The sequence below is a fragment of the Panonychus citri genome, unplaced genomic scaffold (genome assembly GCF_014898815.1).
Source record: "Panonychus citri isolate SS breed McGregor unplaced genomic scaffold, ASM1489881v1 Contig00144, whole genome shotgun sequence".
Lineage (NCBI taxonomy): Eukaryota > Metazoa > Arthropoda > Arachnida > Trombidiformes > Tetranychidae > Panonychus > Panonychus citri.
The window spans coordinates 481,106-501,632 of record NW_026515549.1 but is presented as its reverse complement, the minus strand read 5'-3'; the positions used below and the strand labels follow the sequence as shown (position 1 = coordinate 501,632).

The window sequence follows — 20,527 nt, the reverse complement described above, 5'->3', positions numbered from 1 at the left end:
TTGGAACAATTGATTAATAATCGAAAACCAGTGACGACTATTAATTGCAGTTACAATCAAGATAATCAAATTGTTCCTTTAAATCCGATAATAAAAATTTCTGATCATTTAAAGAAAAGAATAACAAATGAAAGAAATTAAATGAAATCGGTTTTTCTCACCCGAAGAAAACATTAACCTCTCGTTAGAATTAAATTATTTTCTTATTTTCTTTCCACAATTAAAACAATACGAATTATTTTAATTGCTCCTAATTGTTATTCGTTAAACAACCAAGTGTAAATTGAGATGAATTTAAATGAGTTACAATTTAAAGGAAAACAATGATTACATTTACCCAAATTGATTCTATAATTGTGTTTACATTTGTTTCCAATACCATTTGATGATCAACTCTTTTGGTACCCTTGAGATTAACGTTACACTTTTCATCATCTTGATCATCTTCATCATCCACCATCACACCTTGGTTACCAAAATCAGTTGACTTGTTACAATTACCAGTTAAATAGTGATTAACCTCTCAATTTACAATTCTTACTGAAATTAAGGTTCAACCTTTCTGCTAATCCAATTTAATCTAATCCATGTAAATCCATCACCTCTTTACCTTTACCTTTACATTTACATTTCCTATACTTCACATTTTCATTGAATCAATTTCCAATCAACATCTTATCTAGTTAATTGTGACCATCGTTTAATCACTTATTTACTAATCAAATTTATGGTCGGAATATAATGTGCCAAACAATGGATCGGGTGAGTCTCAATTTCTAACCTTGATTGTTCACTTCAAATCAATCTACTAATTGATTGTTTATTTTTTCTCTCTCTTAATCACTCAGATTTCTTATGAAATTAAAGATTTGGTTGAAACCCACAGGCAGAGCTGTGAAGTATTCAAGAGGAAGAAGATGCTGAGACAAATAATCTATAACATGCTTCGGATGCACACTGAGTTCCGTGAGTTGATCATATGAGACAATTGGTTGAGTTTCCATCTCATTTGCTAATTGTTCATTTTATCATTGATTTAGCTATCGACCTTTACATGGTTGGTTCATCATTGAATGGCCTCGGGACAAATAACAGTGACATTGATCTTTGTTTGGTGGTTGATAGTATCGGTGAAAAGATGTGCCATTTACGTTATGCTATTCCTGTTTTAAAATGGGCTGAAAGGATATTGTCCCGACTGCGTAAGTCGATTGATTTGATGATGAAATTAATTGTCTCACCTAATCTTCTCTGTCTTGATTTGTAGCTTTTGTAAAAAACACTAAGTTAATATTGGCTAAAGTACCAATTTTAAAGTTTACTGATTCTGAAAGTGGAATCGAGATCGACCTTAACTTTAATAATATTGTTGGAATAAGGAATACACAATTAATCGAGTTTTACAATAGAAGTGAGAATTTACCAACAATTTAGCTCTGGTATTGTTTTCCGTTCTCTATTCATTTATTATTTGTATTTATTTTCGGCTCATTGTTTTAGTGGATAAACGAGTTCAGCCTTTGGTGTTAACGGCAAAAACGTGGGCTCGTCAAAATGGCATTAACAATGCACGAAACAAGACCATTTCTAGTTACACAATTGTCTTAATGGTTATTCATTATTTGCAATGTAAGTTAATCAATTGTCATTCTCATTGCTCTTTAATGGTTCTATTAATTTAAATCTCTTTTTCCAATTGATTTCAAGGTGGTTGTGATCCCCCAGTGTTGCCTTGTCTTAACAAACTGATGCCCGATAAATTTCATCCCGATTCCGATATAACTCAGCTGAGTCTTTTCGAGGAGATTCCTGAATGGCAATCGAATAACAAAGATTCATTAAGTCGACTTTTTATTGGCTTTTTAGATTATTTCAGTTACAAATTCGATTATGGTAATAATGCAATTTGCATTCGCACCGGAGGCACAATACCAAAGTCCAAGGCTCGTGAACATGTCGCTCCGAAAAACAATCCGAAACATTGGAATTATATTTGTGTGGAAGAGCCGTTTGATCGGACCAATACAGCGAAATCAGTTTATGATGAAGAAGCGTTTAATCATATATTGGATGTGTTTCGTCAAAGTTATGCCAAAATCATGAAAACTCAAACACTTTCGAGTATCATACTTAATGAACCTCCGTCGTTCTCACCAATGTCTTCCTATGGCCCAACATTACCGACATTTACTACATTTGATGATCGTTTTTTCAAAGTCAAACATGGAAACTGCAATAGTAGTAGTAACAGTAGTACCACGAGTAGTTGCAATGGTAGTACCGTCGGTGGAATGGTCAGTGGTCATTCGGGTTCTATCAACAATCCTCAAAACCACAATAATCCAAGTGAATATATTTATCATCCTCCGAACAAAGTTCATATCCATGATCATTACTCTCATTATTTGGTTTACCCTCAACACACGTATTCGAGTAAATTGTTGTTGAATCTTCCACCATTTTGATGTTAGAAGATCGACTAACCTAATCATCGAATCGTCACAGTCTCGGGTTAAATTTAAATTTAGAATAGAATTTAAAATTAGAATGTTTTTCATCTTTTTCTGGTCAATTTGCTAACAATTAACAGTTAATTTGATCAGTTAAAAGTATGAAAGTGAATGTATCAATCTTCAAAAGCCAATATTGTTCTCGCAATTAATTGGCTCTAATTTTTTCCTTTGAGGGTCAGTTAAGGGATATTAATTAAGGGAACAAAAGAAAAGAAACTTTTTTTTAGATTTTTTCTCATAACTATTGTGGTGACCAAAGAATGAGACAAATTATCAATTAATTTTTGCTTAATCAGTTTCTTTTTCCAATCAATTACTTTGATTCAACGTCTTATTCCCAGTGTCACTCATATCCTTGTATTTCCTATTTATTTGTCTTATGATTTTTTGTTTACAAAATTATTACCTCAATTTATTTGTTAATTGTTCAGCTCAATCAAAAGAGCTAATTGTTTCTCTTTTCCAAGTTGTTTTCCCTTAAATCAAATATTCCTAACACTTTTTTCCCCTCAAAATGTTAAGGCTAAAATATTATGTTTTTCAAATAAGAGGCCATCGCGATAAAATTAATATAAAAATAAAATTAAAAAAAAATATGTGATGGACAAAAAAACAGTTTCCCTTTATTTTATATCAATTGATTATCTAAGATTTTGTTTATCTATTTTGATGGTTTAGATGGTTTTGTTTTCCTTGCTTCGGCTGCTTTGGCAACGGCAGCTTTTCCACCGCTTGCTCCTTTAGCTGGCGCTGATTTTGTGGCGGTTGGTTTTGGTGCTGGTCTAAAATGGAACAAAAAGTAAATCAATGTTAATCAATTATTTCAATTAATTATTTGATAAAATATCAACTCACTTTGAAGCTGGTTTAGCTTGAACCGGAGCTTTGCCAGCGGGTTTAGCGATGGTTTGGAGGATGTTGGAGCTTTTCCTGTTGCTGGCTTAGATAATGATTTCGCTACTGGCTTAGTTGCGGTTTTAGAACCAGTAGGTTTACCTGTTGTCTTAGTCACTGATTTTTGGGTTTTGCCAGTTGCTGATTTAGCGGGTTGTTTACCTGTGGGCTTAGCTCCTGGTTTTGCTGCTGGTTTGGCACCAGGTTTGGTTGCGGTCTTAGTAGCAGTTTTTGGTGCTGCTTTTGATCCAGGTTTTGCTTGAGTAGCTGATTTACCAGTTGTTGTCTTGGATTTAACATCCTTGGCTGACGATTTGGGTGCTGTTTTACCAGTGGGTTTAGCTCCTGGTTTGGCTCCCTTTGCTGGAGCAGCTTTAGCTGGTGCTGCTTTACCCTTTGGAGCGACCTTAGAGACGGCGGGCTTGACGGCACCTTTAACTGGAGCGGCAACTTTACCAGTTAATTTTTTGACTACTGGTTTAGCAGCAGTAGCTTTAGCTTTAGCGACCAACTTGGCTGCAGCTTTGACGGCTCCTTTAGTTGGAGCTGGTTGACTGACAGATTGTTGTCTTGATGAGACTCCAGAGGATGCAGATGAACGACGTCGTCGGATTTCTGAAGTTTAAAAATAAGTTAAATAAAAACACAAAAAGTTAATTGAATGGAGAAATACCTTCTTGTTTCTTGTGACGTGCTTCCTTTTGTCGAGCAGCTAATAATTTAGCATAATCAGCAGCGAGCTCACGTTGTTTGTTAGCTCTGTTTCTCTTAAGAGCGATCAATCTACGCTTTCGTTGAAGTCTTTGTGGGGTGATTAATCTTTGAATCTTGGGTGCAGCCGTTCGAGGTTTCTTTCCTGCTCTTTCGGGTAAAGGTCTTCTGACAACATATTGTCGAACATCATCTTCTTTTGAAAGGTTGAAAAGCTTTCGGATTTTGTTGGCTCGCTTAGGACCCAATCGACGAGGAAGAGTCTTGTCTGTTAAACCAGGAATATCTTGTTCACCTGAAATATAAAATGGAAAATTGAAATTAACTGATCTCTACTTGGGGGAGAGGAGACATTAATAAAATAAAACTAACCTTTTTGAACAATAACACAAGCAAGGACACTTAAGTTACTGTCGACAATACATCCACGAACAGATTTTCGTTTCCTTTCACCTGTTCGTCTTGGTCGATAACAGGAGTGTCCAGTAGCCAATAAAAGTCTTACTCTTTGATTAGTAAGAACTCCTTGTTTCATCGGGAAACCTTGCTTGTCGTTTCCACCACTAACTTTAAGGATATAACCTTTCCATTCGGGGCCAATGGTTGATGCATCAACTTCTTGACCCATACGCTTATCATAGAAAATTCTAGTTTTCATTTCATCATCGATATCAAATAATTTCTGGCAACCAGTTGCCGGATAAGAGATATTAAGCTAAAATACACAAAAAGAACAAATTAGCAAAGAAACAGAAAAAATCATGACCGGTACACAGAAAACCAAGACACAGAACCAAAACGGACAAAGAGAAAGAACCAATAATCAATCTAATAAAACATCAACTTACCTTCATATTGTTAAATTCCTTTTTTAATTAGTCTAAAACACAATAACCAAATTAAATTAAATTAAATTAAATCCAACTAAGGAAAGAGTGAAACAGAATTAATTTAATACATAAGCACAACATAAACACACTTAAACTAATGTTTCGGAAACGGAAACAACACAAACCAAAATAGGAAGAAACAAAAAGATCCTCCAGATGGCGCAACTTTCGAAAATTGGAAAAATTTTCTTTTTTCAAATTGAGCGACAAAAGTGAAAGAAACAAAAAAAATCGATTATTTCGATTTGATTGAACAAAGAGCGAGTCAATTAATTGATTGGTAGAGAAATGGAAAAGGGTTTGATTCAATTCGAACTTAAGTTCGATGAAAGATAAAAGAAAAAAAATTTCGTGAACGACAGGATTCGAACCTGTGCGGGAAAATCCCAATGGATTTCTAGTCCATCGCCTTAACCACTCGGCCACGTCCACTGATAAAACTCTTGGCCAAAAATTTACTCATTCAATTGTGCAAGTTGATAAAAATTTTAGATGAAATTTAATTAATTAAACTGTTGATGATTTTAAATTATTTTGTTGACAATTTATTGTAAACTCTATTGTTTTTGATTAATTAACATAACCTGTTTGCTTGTGTGTTCATTTTTTGTTTACATTTTTAATCTTTCGTATTCATCTGATCTTAATTGTACTTTTTTCATTCAATGGTTAAAGTTAATTTAATTTTGGTTAATCAATTAATTTCAAGGACATGTAACAATTTGTTGATTGTGGATTAGATTTTGGTTAACTCATTTTCTTGGAAAAATTTGGATTATTTTCATTTTCAATAGTAACTCTTTGATTACAATCTTGATTATTATTATTGATTTAAATTACATTTCTAAATTGAAACTTGATTTAAATTAAATTAATTTTATAATTAATTAATTTTTCTGTCTCATGTAAACAAGTTTCATTAACTATCATCTCCAATTAGCAATTAGTAAATTGTGTGTATTCATTTTTTTTCAAATAGATACAAATGTCTACCTAAACAATTAACTAAATTAAAATTGAACAATTGAATTAACCATAATAAATAAACAATTAACAATATTTGTTTGTTAATTGCAATCACAATAATCAACTGTAATCACAATATCATTAATTGTAATTAAAGGCCTCAAATTAACTCATAAAAGTTAATCAAATTTAATGAATGAAAATAAATAAAAATTAACTCAACAATTTACTAATCACTGTCTGAATTTAACTTTTTGTCAATTTATCCTTAATGATTAAGGAAAACAATTTATTTTTAATTCACTTTCTCTTACCTTTGATTAAAATGTTAATTAATACTCACTCTCGGGAGACTAGATCACTCCCTCTAAATAGCATTTATATTAATCAACAATTTGTTTCAAATGATCAAATTAATTGTTGTAATTATGAAGTTACCATCAAGTTACAATAATCAGTAATCATCAAAGTTTTTTTTTCCAAATCTAATCAACAAAGAGGAAGAAATTGCGAAAGAAGCAAAAATAAATTGATTTAATTTTCTTCCACAATTAGCAATTGAAACAGTTAACTATCAACAATTAACTCTACAATGGATATCAAATTAAATTCTAGTTTGATGTCAATCAGCTGTTTTCGAACAATTTTAATCCTTTTGATTGTGATAAATTGTAACGTTGAAGGTGAATAACAATTTCGATCTTTGCTTCCGTGTCTTTTAATTGTTCAAAATTAACTTAATTCTGTTTATTCCAATGTCAGGTCAACGGAAATCGTGTCCAGTGTCAATCGACGAAGCCGATACTTGTGCTCGTAAATTAATGTTCGAAGGCGATAGAACCCGATTAGTCCGAGAGATGAGAAACAAATGGATGAACATTGCAGGTAAGAGTTTAAGAAAGAACAATCAGTCAACAATCAGCTAATTGTCAACATTTTCTCCAAGTATGATGACCGAAAACATCAAATGTATTGAACGACACTCGAAGTGTTACAAACCTTTCGCCAAGCAAGTCTTTGCAACGGCTTTGTTTCACTTGAAAAAGGCTCACAAAAGACGCTGTTTGACCCCTGAAGGTCGTAAAGGTAAGACAATTAACTAATCACTGCTAACACTCCTAATTTTAATCAACTAAAGTATCGAAAATTTCACCAAAATTGGTCAAGATCAAGTTGAAAGGTCCAATTAATGGGCTATTAATATCTGTTCAGTAATTTAATTATGTTACAATGATTTGATTCAATTTGGTTAATATGAAAAAATTATGTAAAATCAAATTTTCACTAATTGAATTTCACTAATCCATTTAAATTAATCTGAATGACATAAACAACAATTAACCTTGATCAGTTTTCATGTATGAGTATAAATATCATGGTACAATCAATCAACTATAATATCAATTGATATTATAAGATGAAAAATTAACTTAATCAAGATGATAAGAAGAAGAAACTAATTTAATCTAAATCAAAAATGAACTTGACCTAAATCAACATACAACATAATCAGAGTTAAATAACAAGTTTCACTTTTAATGGTAAATCAGCTGAACGAAAATAAATTGTGTCAACTAATAATATATTATTTCATTATCGTAATAATCATACAAAAGTTAATTAACCACAAACATAAATGATATTTTTACTCATACACGATAACAATCAACAATCAAATCAATCAAATTAGTAAACAGCTAAAACCCAAACCAAAGACAAGAGACAAAATGAAATAAAAACAAATCGTATTGGAAACAAACAATCAGCTAATTGTCACCTTAATTTTCAGAGTTTCTCTTCCACATGGGATGTATTAAGGACGAAAAGGCATCGGAACCCGCTCATCAATGTTCCGATAAATGGTCGATCATGATAAAAACAATCTCATCGAACTTCACAGCGAATCAACATTTTCCCGCTTTTTGTTGTTCTTTCCACTTATTCCGTGAATGTCTATTGACTCGAGTGAATAAACTTTGCGCCAATAGCACAGGTCCAGGCACCGCCAAGTACATCGAGGGAAGTATTTCCGATGCTGTGGCCGATTTCATGGACTTGGCCTGTAACAAGCACCAGAGTAAAGAGCAATGTGCGACGAATTTGCCCCGAGGCTATGCTCGACTTCAAAGGTTGTTCAACAAAGAGATTCCACCTCAGAACACATCACCTTTATTTCATTTCCTACAATTCGCAATTAAATATGATCATTAATTAATCTTCTTACAATCAACTCAAATGGTTCAATGTTCACTATTCACAATTAACTTTTAATTTGGTTCATAATTGTAATTCTCAATTGTCTCGATATGTTCCAACCCTTTTTTACATTATTTTTTTTACGAAATAAAATTAATTGTGATTCCACTTTAATTACTCGGATTTTGTTTTATTTTCACTGTGATGATTTGTTACAATTAGAAAAAAAAATCATTAATTTTTTTTGGTTAAATACATTGAAGACTTTACAGTTATCTGGTTTGTTTATTGATCAATTCATTTGATCAGCAATTAATCAGATTGCGAAAATGATTAGTCGGTAATCATTTCCCCGAGGAGATTTTCAGCTCTTCGAGATTGGGTTCAAGCCGATTGATTTAAGATGATGAATTTGTACCACAATCAGTTAATCAGGTTGAGTCAAAAACGATACAATTAGTAACAATTGTCGCTGTTGGTCAAAAGTTGATTTAATAAATGGATCAGATCTTGTAATCAAGGCAAATATGGAATTGAAATTAATGAGAAGGAATCGAAGCAATTAAGAACTTTTTTCGAAGCAATCATTAGGAACGAATTATTTTTTTTTGCATCTTCGATTAATAACAACAATCAGCATAATTAATCGTTCCAATTGAATCGATAATGATCACTTTGCATTCTAATCGGGAAGAGTCTCATTGATGAGATCAAAACAATAGACAGAAAATTGAATTTCAATGAAACATTTGGTTGATTAATTGTTGGTAAGAGCAAAATAATTAGAATTTAAATTAACCTTGATTAAATTGAAAGTTGATCAGATTATGTTCCCATTTAGTTTTCGAGTCTCTGATAATCATCTAATAGACCAAAGGCAAGAATCAAAATAATCTTAATGGTTTGACCATGATGAGGATTAAATGATAATTTGTATTCCAAACGAAGGCATCAATAGATATATGGATTTGCAACATAATTGTGATTTAGAGACAATTTGTTGATTAATTGTCGATTACACAAAAGCCTCTGATTCTTGTTCCTCTTGAATACTGTGATGTGATTTCTTGGATGGGCCCGAATTTGATATAAACGAACGATAAATTGATTCGGTTTTACTATCAATTGAATAATCTCGTCTTTCCATTGATCGATAGCCTGTCGAGTGAAAAGCAAAGAAAACAAATTGTCAACAATTAGAATCAAACGAATCAACGATTAATTATGATTGATACAAATTGCGAAGCTTTTTCCATCTAAATTTGATTAACTATTAAATCGCAAGAAGGCAAAGCTCATGCAAATTTGATTGTTTTTACTTTGGTAATTGGGATTATGTAGCATTAAGGAAGCAATTAAGTGTGAAGATGATTAAGGTTTTCGTGCAAACAAATACAATTAATAAAACTGCAAATCAAGGCAAAGGTTAATTAAATCTATTGGAAGCAATTATCAATGATTAAACGAGCAAAATCTAAAAAGCCAATGATTAATTAATAATTAGATTGAATGATTATCAATCCTAACCAGAATCAGCGGAAAACCATCCAGATTCATATTTAGTTGATGATTTGGTGAGATTAGGATTAACTAAATCAACAGAATCAGGTTGATTGGTCATCTCCATATTATCAGGTATCGTTGTTGATGATGATTGACCATCGATTGGATTAGTTGATTGATTTTCTTCCAGTTCTAAAGTAGCTCGTAATTGCCATAGTTCACGATATTCACGTCTATTGATATTCAATCAATAACAGAGAAAGTGATTGAGATTAATCAAACTAAACTAATAATAAGAACTTAATTTCAACTAATTAGAGAGAGAGAGAGAGAGAGAGAAAATGATCCACAAACCTTATGGTTTCAGGGGATCTTTCATCAGTGTTTTCCTCTTCATGGGCTGAATGGGAAAAGAATTCATTGGTCATTAGATTGGTGGACATTTGAGAATCAAGGAAGTAATAGAAAAACATTGGATTCGATTCAAGATCCATGGAAAGTTCAATATGAGAATTGTTCGTTTGAGGAATGGAAATGAAACTTCCGCTGTTTTAAAACCAAAAAATTCTGTGCTCTGTTTACCATGCAAAATGTTATCAATTATTAGCAAAATCAATGAATTTGAGAGAGAAAAAGAAAGAGGAATCACACCAAGCATATTCAGATTGTTTTGAATTAATGATTAACGGGGTTGGTTAATTGTGCATAATGAATCAATGAATTACATCAAGAGTGAGAGAGAGAAGATGAAATTGATCATCGTGATGGTTAATCGTTGATTAAAACTGGTTGAATGTTCAAATATGAGTAATTCCATTTCAATGATTAATCTTTTTCGAGCAATTAAGTTAATGTTTTGATTCTATTAACCATTGTTGAGATTTCCTTTTTCTCGATAACAATCATTATCTCTTCAATTGCTTGAGAGAAACATGGGAACATTTAAATTAGAATTAAAATGTTTCTTCATTTTCTTTACTTCCAAGAATCTTAGAAACAAATCACCCAAATGATTAAATTGAACACTAATTCCAAGTTCTTAAATGAATCAATCGTAATAATTTAACAAGTTTACCTATTGTATTAGTCAGATCGATGTTAATCTCTTCATCAGGAACCTCGAAACTTTGTTGACGGGTAATCCCACCTGAGGATCTTCGATGACTAGAATTCAATGGTTTATTAATCTGCTATCGAATAAAGAAAATTACATTTGTAGAGGAAGAACAATCAATAAGAATCAATTAATTAAATGGAATACAAGAAGAAGAGAAAAGTTCTTACCTCATCAATTCTCTCTGATTTATCTGTTTCCACTAATCCGCCATTTTGATTAGTGCAAAATCTGTCAAATCAAAGGATAAGAAAATTAACAGCCAAAAAATTAAGCTTCTAATTTCTAAATCACAGTTAATCAATTAAGTTAATCGAGACGCAGTGAAATCCAATGAAAATGTAATTTAAATATTTACAATCAACAAAATTACCCAAATTAGTATTCAACAACAAAGCTCATCTCTAAATAAGACAGAGAAAGATTGATTATCATGATTTAATTATGAGCTTTACTACCAGAAATTTACCTAATCACTGTAATCCTCATATCAATACAACTTTGAGAATTAGTTAACAAGATTAATCAGTCAATAGTTGGGGGATAAAGATTACAAGATTACACAATAGAAATTAAGAAAACATCATTAAGATGTTGCAATAATGTGTAAACGGAAATGCGAGTAAACCATGTGAGTTAATTGTAATAATCAAGAGATAATTAACTCACCTTACTTGGGGAAAATTGTTCAATTCAATGTTATTCGTCTTCTCATTTGAATTTTGAGCTTTTCCATTACCATTTCCACCGCTGATGGACAGAGATCGAGGTGAAACAGTTTTATCCTCATCACTTTCCTCAGCATCCGGTTGTTGAGAAATCGATTCCTCAATACAGCAACTGAATAATTCCATGTTATTATCATCTGATGATGTTGTCTGTCTTTCCAATGTGTAAGTACGTCCAGAACTTGTATAATATCTTGATCGAGTGACAGTCTCTTTACTCTGTTGATTATTTAACGATTTCAAGGGAAGGAAAAAAATGAAGAAAAATCAACAAAAGAGAAAACCGGAAAAGGAAATGATGAGGAATAAAAATCAATCATAAATAAATTAGAGGAGCAAAACATGAGAAAACCTTTTGTTAGTCATAATCAATCCCTGAACATTATTTACCCTGTCAATATGAATTATCATGTAACCAAAGTAAACTTTGACTAAAGAACCGATAATCAACTGATTATCCATTCAGATGAGATCATCTCACTCAGATTGAGGGAGAGAGAAGAGAGAGTGTTAGTGGTCAAGTTATTTCATGGTAACATGTGATAGTTTTTTGTTCTGTATCATGAGTAATATCATGGGAAGAATAAGATGAGGAACAAGAAGATAAATGTCATTAGAGAAAAGAAAAATCATCTTAAGTTGACCTTTTTTCTTCTTCATGTCTATTCATCGTTACGTGGGTTGATTTCTATTGATTTCTCATCGACTAATCAATAACTCACCTTGACAAATAGGTGACAACAGATAAGAACCAGAATCGCAGCCAGAATTGCAGTTCCACATCCAGAAAGGACAATTATAATTGCAAGATTCTCATAGGAGTCATTAGGTTTCATTGCTAATCACAGACACTAAATAACAGATAATCCGAGTTTTATTTGCTCGAATGAAAACAAAACCAGGTAAAATTGATGAGATTGATTTAATTCTGTTGATCTAAATCACTTGTAATCACTGATTTACTTGTGATAATTAATTCCTGGTGATTAGGCTCAAATTGGTGGTTTTGTTTATCTTTTTCCTTCAATGTTTGTACATGTATTACTCGTCTCACTAATTGTTGTTTCTTGTTTTACCAATTCTTGTAAAATTGTGGTTCATGGAGATGTTGATTTAATTGTTGTTAATTGATTCATTTTGTATTTCTTGTTACTTTTCAAGAAAATGGAGATTTCAAATTGAAAAGATGATCAGATTTCAACTGATAGGCACTTGAAGTGAAGGAGGAAAAAATAACACCAGAAAATTATTGCAGTAATTGAGATAAACTGAAATGAGATTAATCCTTAAAATTTGGATATACAAAATGTTGATTATGTTGATGATTTGGGAGGAAAAAACGATTTAATTGAAGCACAATCAACAAATTAAAACACCGAAAATGTTGAAAGCATTTCAAGAATAAATTGTAAATAAGGATTCCAAAGACGAGGAATCCCATAGATTCATTGATGAATTTTAATTTTCACTCTAATTCCAGGTCATTGAAGGAAGAGAAGAAAATATTTTAATCAACCTTCTCAAGGTGGATTCGATTTCCCCTGTCAGCATGATGAGAGTGATGATGGTGAATGATTATGTTATCACAGAAAAGAATAAGAAAAATAATAATGATAATTTAAAGGGAATCAGTTGAGTTGTTTTCAGAAGCTTTTCCGATGTAAACAACAATTAAACGAGAATGATGAAAATTCAGCCAAATGAGAAATGAGGAAATAAATAGATCATGGATAATATCATATTTATCATGTTCTCTTTTCACAATAATAATAATAATTGAAGCAACATGAAAGGGAATTGATGAATTTAATATATCACATCATGTACATCATCATCATGTAGGTGAAAGTAACCAGAGTCTCTGTCTGTATTTATCTTCTCTCTCTATCTATCTGTCTTCAATACTCTCTCACTCGGTGTTACTTTACACTAGATACAAATGTGAATGTCATTCGTTGTTTACATGATGATGAGGATGAAGAAAAGAAAACTGTTTATTGATGTCACCAAAATAACTAAAGATTAAAATCAATGATGATTACACTTGAAAGATTATTGTTACTACTTTTTTTTCAGGGAAAATGAGGTTCGAGTAAAAGATTCTTTAAGATTATTGATGATAATTTAATTGTGTGAGATTCCTTCGAGTGATTTGTATCGAAAACATAAACTCACCCGAAGAAGATAATGTTCAACGATTAGAATTAAAGCTCGAAAAACATAAACATGGTTACAATTTCTTTCTCGACTATTTCTTCTTCAGCAACAGAATCTTTTCTTCTTCCTCGAATCTGAGTTACCTTTTAACATGGAAAACTATCTCCAAGCTTATCATCATCATCATCATCTTCTTCTTCTTCTTCATTTGTTACTCATCATTCCTATTTTCCTTCATCTTCTATTCTCTTTTTCCCCTCATCCTCTGCATCTTCTTTCTCATTTTCCATGTGGTTAGTTAATTGTGAACGAGTTAATTTACCAGAGAACAAGATTTTCTTTCTCTCTTCTTCCGCCTTGGCCATTATATCGATCCATGTGAACTATTTTTAAGCCATATCATCATCATCTTCGTCATCATTTTATAGGTGAACAGCATCTTCCACTTTTATCCATTTCCTTATCATTTTCATCATCATCATCATCATCATCTCTCTCTCTCTCTCTCTCTCTCTCTCTCTCTCTCTCTCTCTCTTCCTGTGACGTCAATTTGCTCTCTTTATCTTATATTCGTTTGATGTACATTTTTTATCAATACAATTCTTTCTCTCTCTCTCTCATCTTCATCATCTCCATCTTAAGCTGCATTTTCATCCTTCTCTTTTACCTGAAGTCTTTTCCATCATAAATTTAACAGGTAAATCCTGCCTGAATCTACATCCTCACAATATTATCATCTTTTGACAGGCAAAGTTAAATAGTCAAACAAACAACAATGGTACTAAATTTCTTACGAGATTGAACATTTTCATCTTCGTCAGCATCTTCATTCATTCAACTCAATTGTTCTCAATGACTTTTTTGTTTCTCAAAGAGAGAGAGAAACAGAGAAAGTAAATATTGAGATAATTCTGTTGTCAATAGAAGATTTTTCTCCTTTTTCTTATACAATTTTTTTCATTTCTTTTTCTCTTGTAAGATGAATATAGTTAATCAGTTTGGAATTGATTTCGAGGATTAAATTAATCCCCTCAAGAATTGTCATGTTATCTGTTTATATTAAGAATTTAACAGAATCTTCATTTTCTTAATTTGAATGTAATTTGATTCCGATAGACAATCAAGGTAAACTAAACTTATCAGCGAATAGTCTCTGAGTGATTTACTTGAACGAAGAGTAAAGTTCAACCAACTTGTAATTTGATTAACAATTAATATCCTCTTGATATTTCCATGGGCTTTGTTTGTTAAATTATAACATTTATAGGAAAATGGATTAAAAATTAATCGTGATTAATTAATTTACACAATTCATCCTTTCTTTTTGGCAATACAATGTCACCAGGATGGTGGAAAAATTATCAAAGTTACTTGTTGTTGACAGGTTTCAAAAGTTGACCATTCGCAATTACCCAATTTAAGTCACTTACAATCAGTTGATTGTTTCGTTTTTCTTGATAATATTTATACAAAATAATTTATTCCATTATAATTCTGAATGTGCGGGTGAATCATTAATTTGATCTGATTGTTTCTCAGGTCCGGGCATTCGTGGTTTCGATGTTGGTTTACTTTCAACTTCAATCTCTGGAGGTGATGATGATGATGGATTTTTAATTGTTTCATACTCTTTCATCAATTCTTTAATCTCATTGTCGTAAGCTTCCCATTCAGGTAAAATCCTTCTGGCGGCTGTTAATTTGGGCTCTTTAGTTTTAGGATTATTACACAAATCGATAGTCTTTGCTTTAGATTTTGAGTTTTCATCACACCAAGTTTCACACCAAAGCCATTCTTGAGGTAGAGATTTAATTGGAACCTGAGAAAATGAGAAATATTTTCCATTAGTAAATATTAAGGATTCATTTATTTTCAATAAAATTAAATCGATCATAAATACCTGGTGAATCATGTTGTTCGGTAAATCTTGATCTAAATTACTTAAACTATTAGGATCTTGACTTAAACCTTGATATTGTCCTCGTAATCTGTCACCGGCAGCAATGCGACGGAATCTTTGAAGATCGACAACATATAAGGCGGAAATGTGGTACTTTCGTCCGTGTAAATGGTTTGCCCAGTAACCAGTTTTCCAGAACCGGAAACCATCCATATCTTCACGATTATCACAGAAAGGTGTGTAACCGTAAGGTGCACCTTCTAAATCTAAATCACGAAGCTCTGTGAGATCAACTCGAACAACTTGATCAGCGTCAACGAAAATGATCTTCTTGACATCTAACGGGAAAAGGACATCAAGAAAGAGAATCTTATATCCCCAAATGATTCTTTGCTTTTCTGTTTGTTGGTGTAACCAACGTGGCCATTTGTATTGGACTAGTTCGTACTCGAATCCATATTTTTCCGCCATAAAGGGAAGAAAATCTTTGAATGTTGGTGAAAGATAATTCTTAAGGAACCAAAACTTGACCGGCGTTTTCGTATGTTTAATTACACTTGTCATCATAATCCGAAGGAGTCTTTCGTAAAGATGACCAGAGGCAAGTGAGAAAATGTTCAATCGTTCAGTTTCCTTTTCTTGGACACCATTAGCTGATTTTTTCTTAGATCCTCCAGTCCATGAACTAATGGACCCCCAAATACTATTTTCATCTTCTTCTCCATCCTCATAAAGCAATTCTTCATTTTGTTTATCTGCCTTCTTATTAACTCTGATTTTAACAACGTTACTTTGGAAACTAGAAATCAAAATGATTACATTTGAACTGTCGGAAACAGGGTCGGTATTTTCATGACTAACAATCGAGTAAATATCGTCACTTCTTCCAGGTCTCAATCGTAAGGCCCATGCACCAGGATTAGCTTTTAGTTGGAAATAACCAAGATTTGCCATGACGATTGTATCAGCGACATTGGGATCACTTTTAGATCCTAAAACAAACTGTAAACCACGAGGTGGATTACCAGTCGACTGTTCAAAACAATGACCTTCTAATAGCAAATATTCAAGTTCGAAATCAGCCCAAGCTCCTGGACCATCGATTTCTTCTAAATGAATATTATCCAAATCATATGGAGATGTGACACTTTCAACTAACCAATTTTCGGGAGTTATCATTCCAAGAGTAAATAAAGGTGACAAGGGCATGTTACCAAAAAACGCATCGGTATTCAGTAACTTCGATCCTTGGGTATCAGCGAAATGCATCTCATTGTCAATCACGTAACGGAAATAATTTTTCAAAGGCATATCAGAATGTTTCTCAATACAATTAAGGTAAACTTTCATATTAAGATTGAAAACCTTTTGAAGAGTCATTAAAATAGGTGCCAATTTCTGAGCACCTCGAGAAAGAGGTTCAATGATGGCTGTGACATCTAACGACGGGAGTTCGGGTGCTGATGCGGGTAAAATGATTGCACTATGATCTGATCCAAAGTTTTGAAGATCATGTCGTATTTTAGTTATAGCCGATGAAGATAAAACGTTACTTATCTTCATAACGAGATTACTGCAAAGCTGAGAATCTGATTTATCGCTTGAACTTAAAACTTCGAGTATTTTTGTACCAAATGTTAACATTCCGTGTCTTTCAACGAGACTAAAATCATCCTCGATGAATGATTCATTACTTGGAATGTCAATGATTCGACCATTAACCACAATTCCAATTTTAGATTCATCGAGTTCAAGATGGGTGGAAACAAACTCTTGGTGTAGATTGAATAAAGTTGTATCCAGTTGAATATTTTTGAAAACTTCATCAAAATCAGATTTAACTGAAGAGGGAATCAGTTCATGAGCGTTCAAAATGTTGTCAAGGCTTGTATCATGTTCAATCTCAACCAGATACTTGATTAAAAATGAGAGTGTTGATTTGGAGTCTTTAATTGTACTCAAAGCAGCTTCTATTGTTTGAGAGACTAATCCTGGATTACTGTAGATTATACCGAGTCTCATATGTTGATTGTGTGATCGAAGATACGATAAAGCAGATAATAAGATTCTTCTTCCTTCCTTTTTCTCGTAATCACCAGCGATCCAAATTGTGATTGGTGAGCAACGTTTCTCACTACTGGTAATATATTTAATTAAAGCTTGGAAATTGTTTGCATTTAAAGTACTAGGAATGACATCATTTCCATCACTAGAAGGGATAATTGTCTCATCGGGAACAAGATCAATAATCTTACCACGATTACCAAGAATTCGTTGATTAAGTCTTGGCATCACCGTTTTTTGAGACATTAACCAATCAAGAACATCTTTGGAATCAGTAAGTTCACCTTTGTAAACTGCTTTCTGAATGGTGGGCGTTTGTCTCATTATTTCCGTAAGAACGGCTTCCTCGAAAAGTTCAGAATTGAGATGATTCTAACAAAGTAAATGGATCAAATTAATCTCAATTATAAAATAATAATTAGTTAAAGAAAAAAAGTCTTACTTGTTTCAAAACAACTCCATTCATTAAAGCTTTCATTGGGGAGGACAGACCAGTTCTTTGTAAATAATCCCAGGCCAATTTGCGTCCAGTATCATAACCAGAATCCGAGCCAAACACTAAATCAAGATCGGCTTTAGGATATTTGGCCTTAAATAGGTTGATAACATTTTCACTGGTCAAGTCTTTAACTTCAGCCTCTTTTCCACTAACTGAAGCAATAACATCAGTAATGAAAGAAAGTCCATCATATGGAGTTTTATCTTCGGCAATGTAGTTGAAAGCGTTGAGAAGACCAACTCCTGGGTCATTTAAACCATTGATTGACATGTTTCGATTAACAGCAAATACAAATCCAATTCGAAGTGGTGCTTTGTGAAGGTAAAACGATTCGGCCAATTTAATTGTATCAAATGATTCCTTTTTGCTTGGATCAATTATTAACACGAGATGATACATGTTTTTCCTTACATTTCGTAACATTCCAGGATAAGTTGGCCTTAACATGTCTTGTAAACTCGATGACCAACTACGATACATTTTGTCATTTTCAATATCATTAACATACATCACAGCTGAATCTCTGATGTCAATTTGATATTCTTGTTTCTCATCAGTCACATCCAATTTAATCAATTTCTTGATTTTCTGCTCATCTTGACCAACGACTTTGTGAAGTCCTTCAATAAGTTTGACTTCTTTCTTCAAATAGTGAAGAAGTGTAAATATATCAGTCGAATCCATGTCAAAAAACATTCCATTGACAAAGAGAGCTGAATCTGCGGTACCAAGATTAAGATGATGCATAAAAACGTGTTGATTTCTTTCAACTTCTTTTTTAAGATCGTTGTCAACCGGAATATTAATCAATGTTCGAGAAAGAGAAGGAAAATTTTGTGCAATATCTCTTAATAATCGCAGTTGATCTTCTTTGGGTGAAGTTAATATCTTCTTTGCAGCCTGTAAACTCATATCTTGAAGTTCCCAGACTTTGAGAGTTGCAATTTCTTTCATTGTTTCCATAAGATGAGTTTGAAATTCATCCAGTTTACCAGCGTCTTCAGGGTAAGATTTTTTCAGAGTAGAAAAGTCAAAACCTTCGAGTTCATTGGGTCGACCATCGGACGATGAAGCCAAAGCAGCAGTCGTTGAACTGACCTCTCCTTTGACTCGAGTATCATCTTGAGCTTTATATTCAGTACTTTTAATTGCTAATTCAACACCATAACCTGAGAGTGAAACTTTACCGGGTTTAACAGATGGAATGTAATGTCTAACTAATAATTTGATTCTCCCCGTTTCTGTTGTGCAAATGAGAATGAAAATTTGATAATTACTTGAGGCATAAGATAAAAGTGGCGAGACAAGAAAAGTGATTGGAAAATCATCTTACCAATAACCTGAGATTTTAAAAATTTGTACAAATTAGAAAACGATGAGCTTGGAAAGTGACCATAGATTATGGCAGTGATGTGATTAGCTTGTGATGAGCTTCTGGGATGGATATGATCGGATTTATAAATTAATGGATGAATGAAAGAAGTTTCCTTTTGAGTAGATAATAATTGAGCCAAGGTGCTTTTAGCTGAGTCAATATCACAAGCAAATGGGATGTCAATTTGGGATGAGGGTTGAGAAAATTCAACAAAGGTAGGACAATATTGACCACCATCAGTGACTGCAGTTGATTCAGTTTCACCATCTACAGAATCTAAACCCAAGTCAATCCTTTTGTCTTTGGAGATTTGGTTGAACATTTCCACCGTGGGTGAATGTGAACGTAGAGAGAGACTAAACTTAAGGATTGACTTTTTTGATGGTGACAAAAGAGGCAAAGTAAGCTGAAGGATTCTTTCATAATCATCTTGAAAGGTTGATGTGGTAATATAATTATCCGCAACTGGATGATTTGTTAATGTTTCCAAAAATGTCCAGAAAATGTTATGTGATTCCTCCCATAGATATTCACTTGTCTCCGAGAAGAGGCAAGTCTGATTCCATTTACTAAATAAAGATATTGTCACAGATTTAGCTGATTTAGATGATGAATGGCTGGTCAACACGTTGCCATCATCACCATTATTATTATTAACACCGGTGGTAACATTAATTACCAAAAATAAGCAAAGACAAATGAACAATAATTCCAGGTTGACATTCATTTTAATTGTGTCCACCAAAACAGCTCCGACAAATGACAAGGAACCAGTCGCACAGGTTCAATACTCAAAGATTTATTAAACTATAAAAAAACTACAAACAATTAAATCATCTTGAAATTAATCAATAATCAATAACAATCACAATCAATCATTTCTCTGACTTTTGTGATCTTTGATCAGAATATCTCACAACCGAACACCAGATGGCGCAAGAGAAAATATCTAATTCTATAAACCGATATCGATATTTACGAACGAGTCCAAGTCGCAATTAACTAATTAACATGAAG

General features: G+C 32.8%; 4 protein-coding genes, 1 non-coding gene and 1 pseudogene across 6 annotated transcripts; 2 read left to right on the top strand and 4 right to left on the bottom strand.

Moving 5' to 3' along the window:
- The first annotated feature begins 141 nt into the window (after window positions 1-141).
- LOC128396575 (poly(A) RNA polymerase gld-2 homolog A-like) lies at window positions 142-2,488 on the top strand. Its single transcript, XM_053357183.1, has 6 exons — window positions 142-762; window positions 849-966; window positions 1,041-1,202; window positions 1,268-1,411; window positions 1,501-1,629; window positions 1,708-2,488. The coding sequence occupies exons 1-6, from the start codon at window positions 742-744 to the stop codon at window positions 2,463-2,465; spliced, it is 1,332 nt and encodes a 443-aa protein (XP_053213158.1). The 5' UTR covers window positions 142-741; the 3' UTR covers window positions 2,466-2,488.
- A 623-nt stretch (window positions 2,489-3,111) lies between these two features.
- On the bottom strand, window positions 3,112-5,122 carry LOC128396573 (40S ribosomal protein S6-like). Its single transcript, XM_053357180.1, is given in 6 exon segments — window positions 3,112-3,295; window positions 3,369-3,412; window positions 3,415-4,022; window positions 4,081-4,413; window positions 4,491-4,833; window positions 4,967-5,122. Coding segments are annotated over 6 exon segments (1,455 nt in total). The 5' UTR covers window positions 4,973-5,122; the 3' UTR covers window positions 3,112-3,174.
- Window positions 5,123-5,358: 236 nt separating this feature from the next.
- On the bottom strand, window positions 5,359-5,440 carry Trnas-aga (transfer RNA serine (anticodon AGA)). Its single transcript has one exon. It is a non-coding gene; the product is annotated as a tRNA-Ser (tRNA).
- Window positions 5,441-6,406: 966 nt separating this feature from the next.
- Window positions 6,407-8,344, top strand: LOC128396583 (uncharacterized; annotated as a pseudogene).
- Window positions 8,334-13,916, bottom strand: LOC128396579 (uncharacterized). 2 transcript variants are annotated; one of them, XM_053357187.1, is made up of 7 exons: window positions 12,238-13,916; window positions 11,457-11,734; window positions 10,958-11,018; window positions 10,749-10,863; window positions 10,028-10,073; window positions 9,698-9,906; window positions 8,334-9,328 (listed from the first exon to the last, which is right to left on the bottom strand). In XM_053357187.1, the coding sequence occupies exons 1-7, from the start codon at window positions 12,349-12,351 to the stop codon at window positions 9,186-9,188; spliced, it is 966 nt and encodes a 321-aa protein (XP_053213162.1). In that variant the 5' UTR covers window positions 12,352-13,916; the 3' UTR covers window positions 8,334-9,185. The 2 variants fall into 2 exon arrangements, with proteins under 2 accessions (XP_053213162.1, XP_053213163.1); XM_053357188.1 differs by having other exon boundaries at window positions 10,749-10,860; window positions 12,238-13,915.
- Window positions 13,917-14,811: 895 nt separating this feature from the next.
- LOC128396566 (UDP-glucose:glycoprotein glucosyltransferase 1-like) lies at window positions 14,812-20,419 on the bottom strand. The gene is made up of 4 exons (XM_053357167.1): window positions 19,469-20,419; window positions 18,079-19,376; window positions 15,573-18,008; window positions 14,812-15,491 (listed from the first exon to the last, which is right to left on the bottom strand). The coding sequence occupies exons 1-4, from the start codon at window positions 20,235-20,237 to the stop codon at window positions 15,159-15,161; spliced, it is 4,836 nt and encodes a 1,611-aa protein (XP_053213142.1). The 5' UTR covers window positions 20,238-20,419; the 3' UTR covers window positions 14,812-15,158.
- Between the last annotated feature and the right edge of the window lie 108 nt (window positions 20,420-20,527).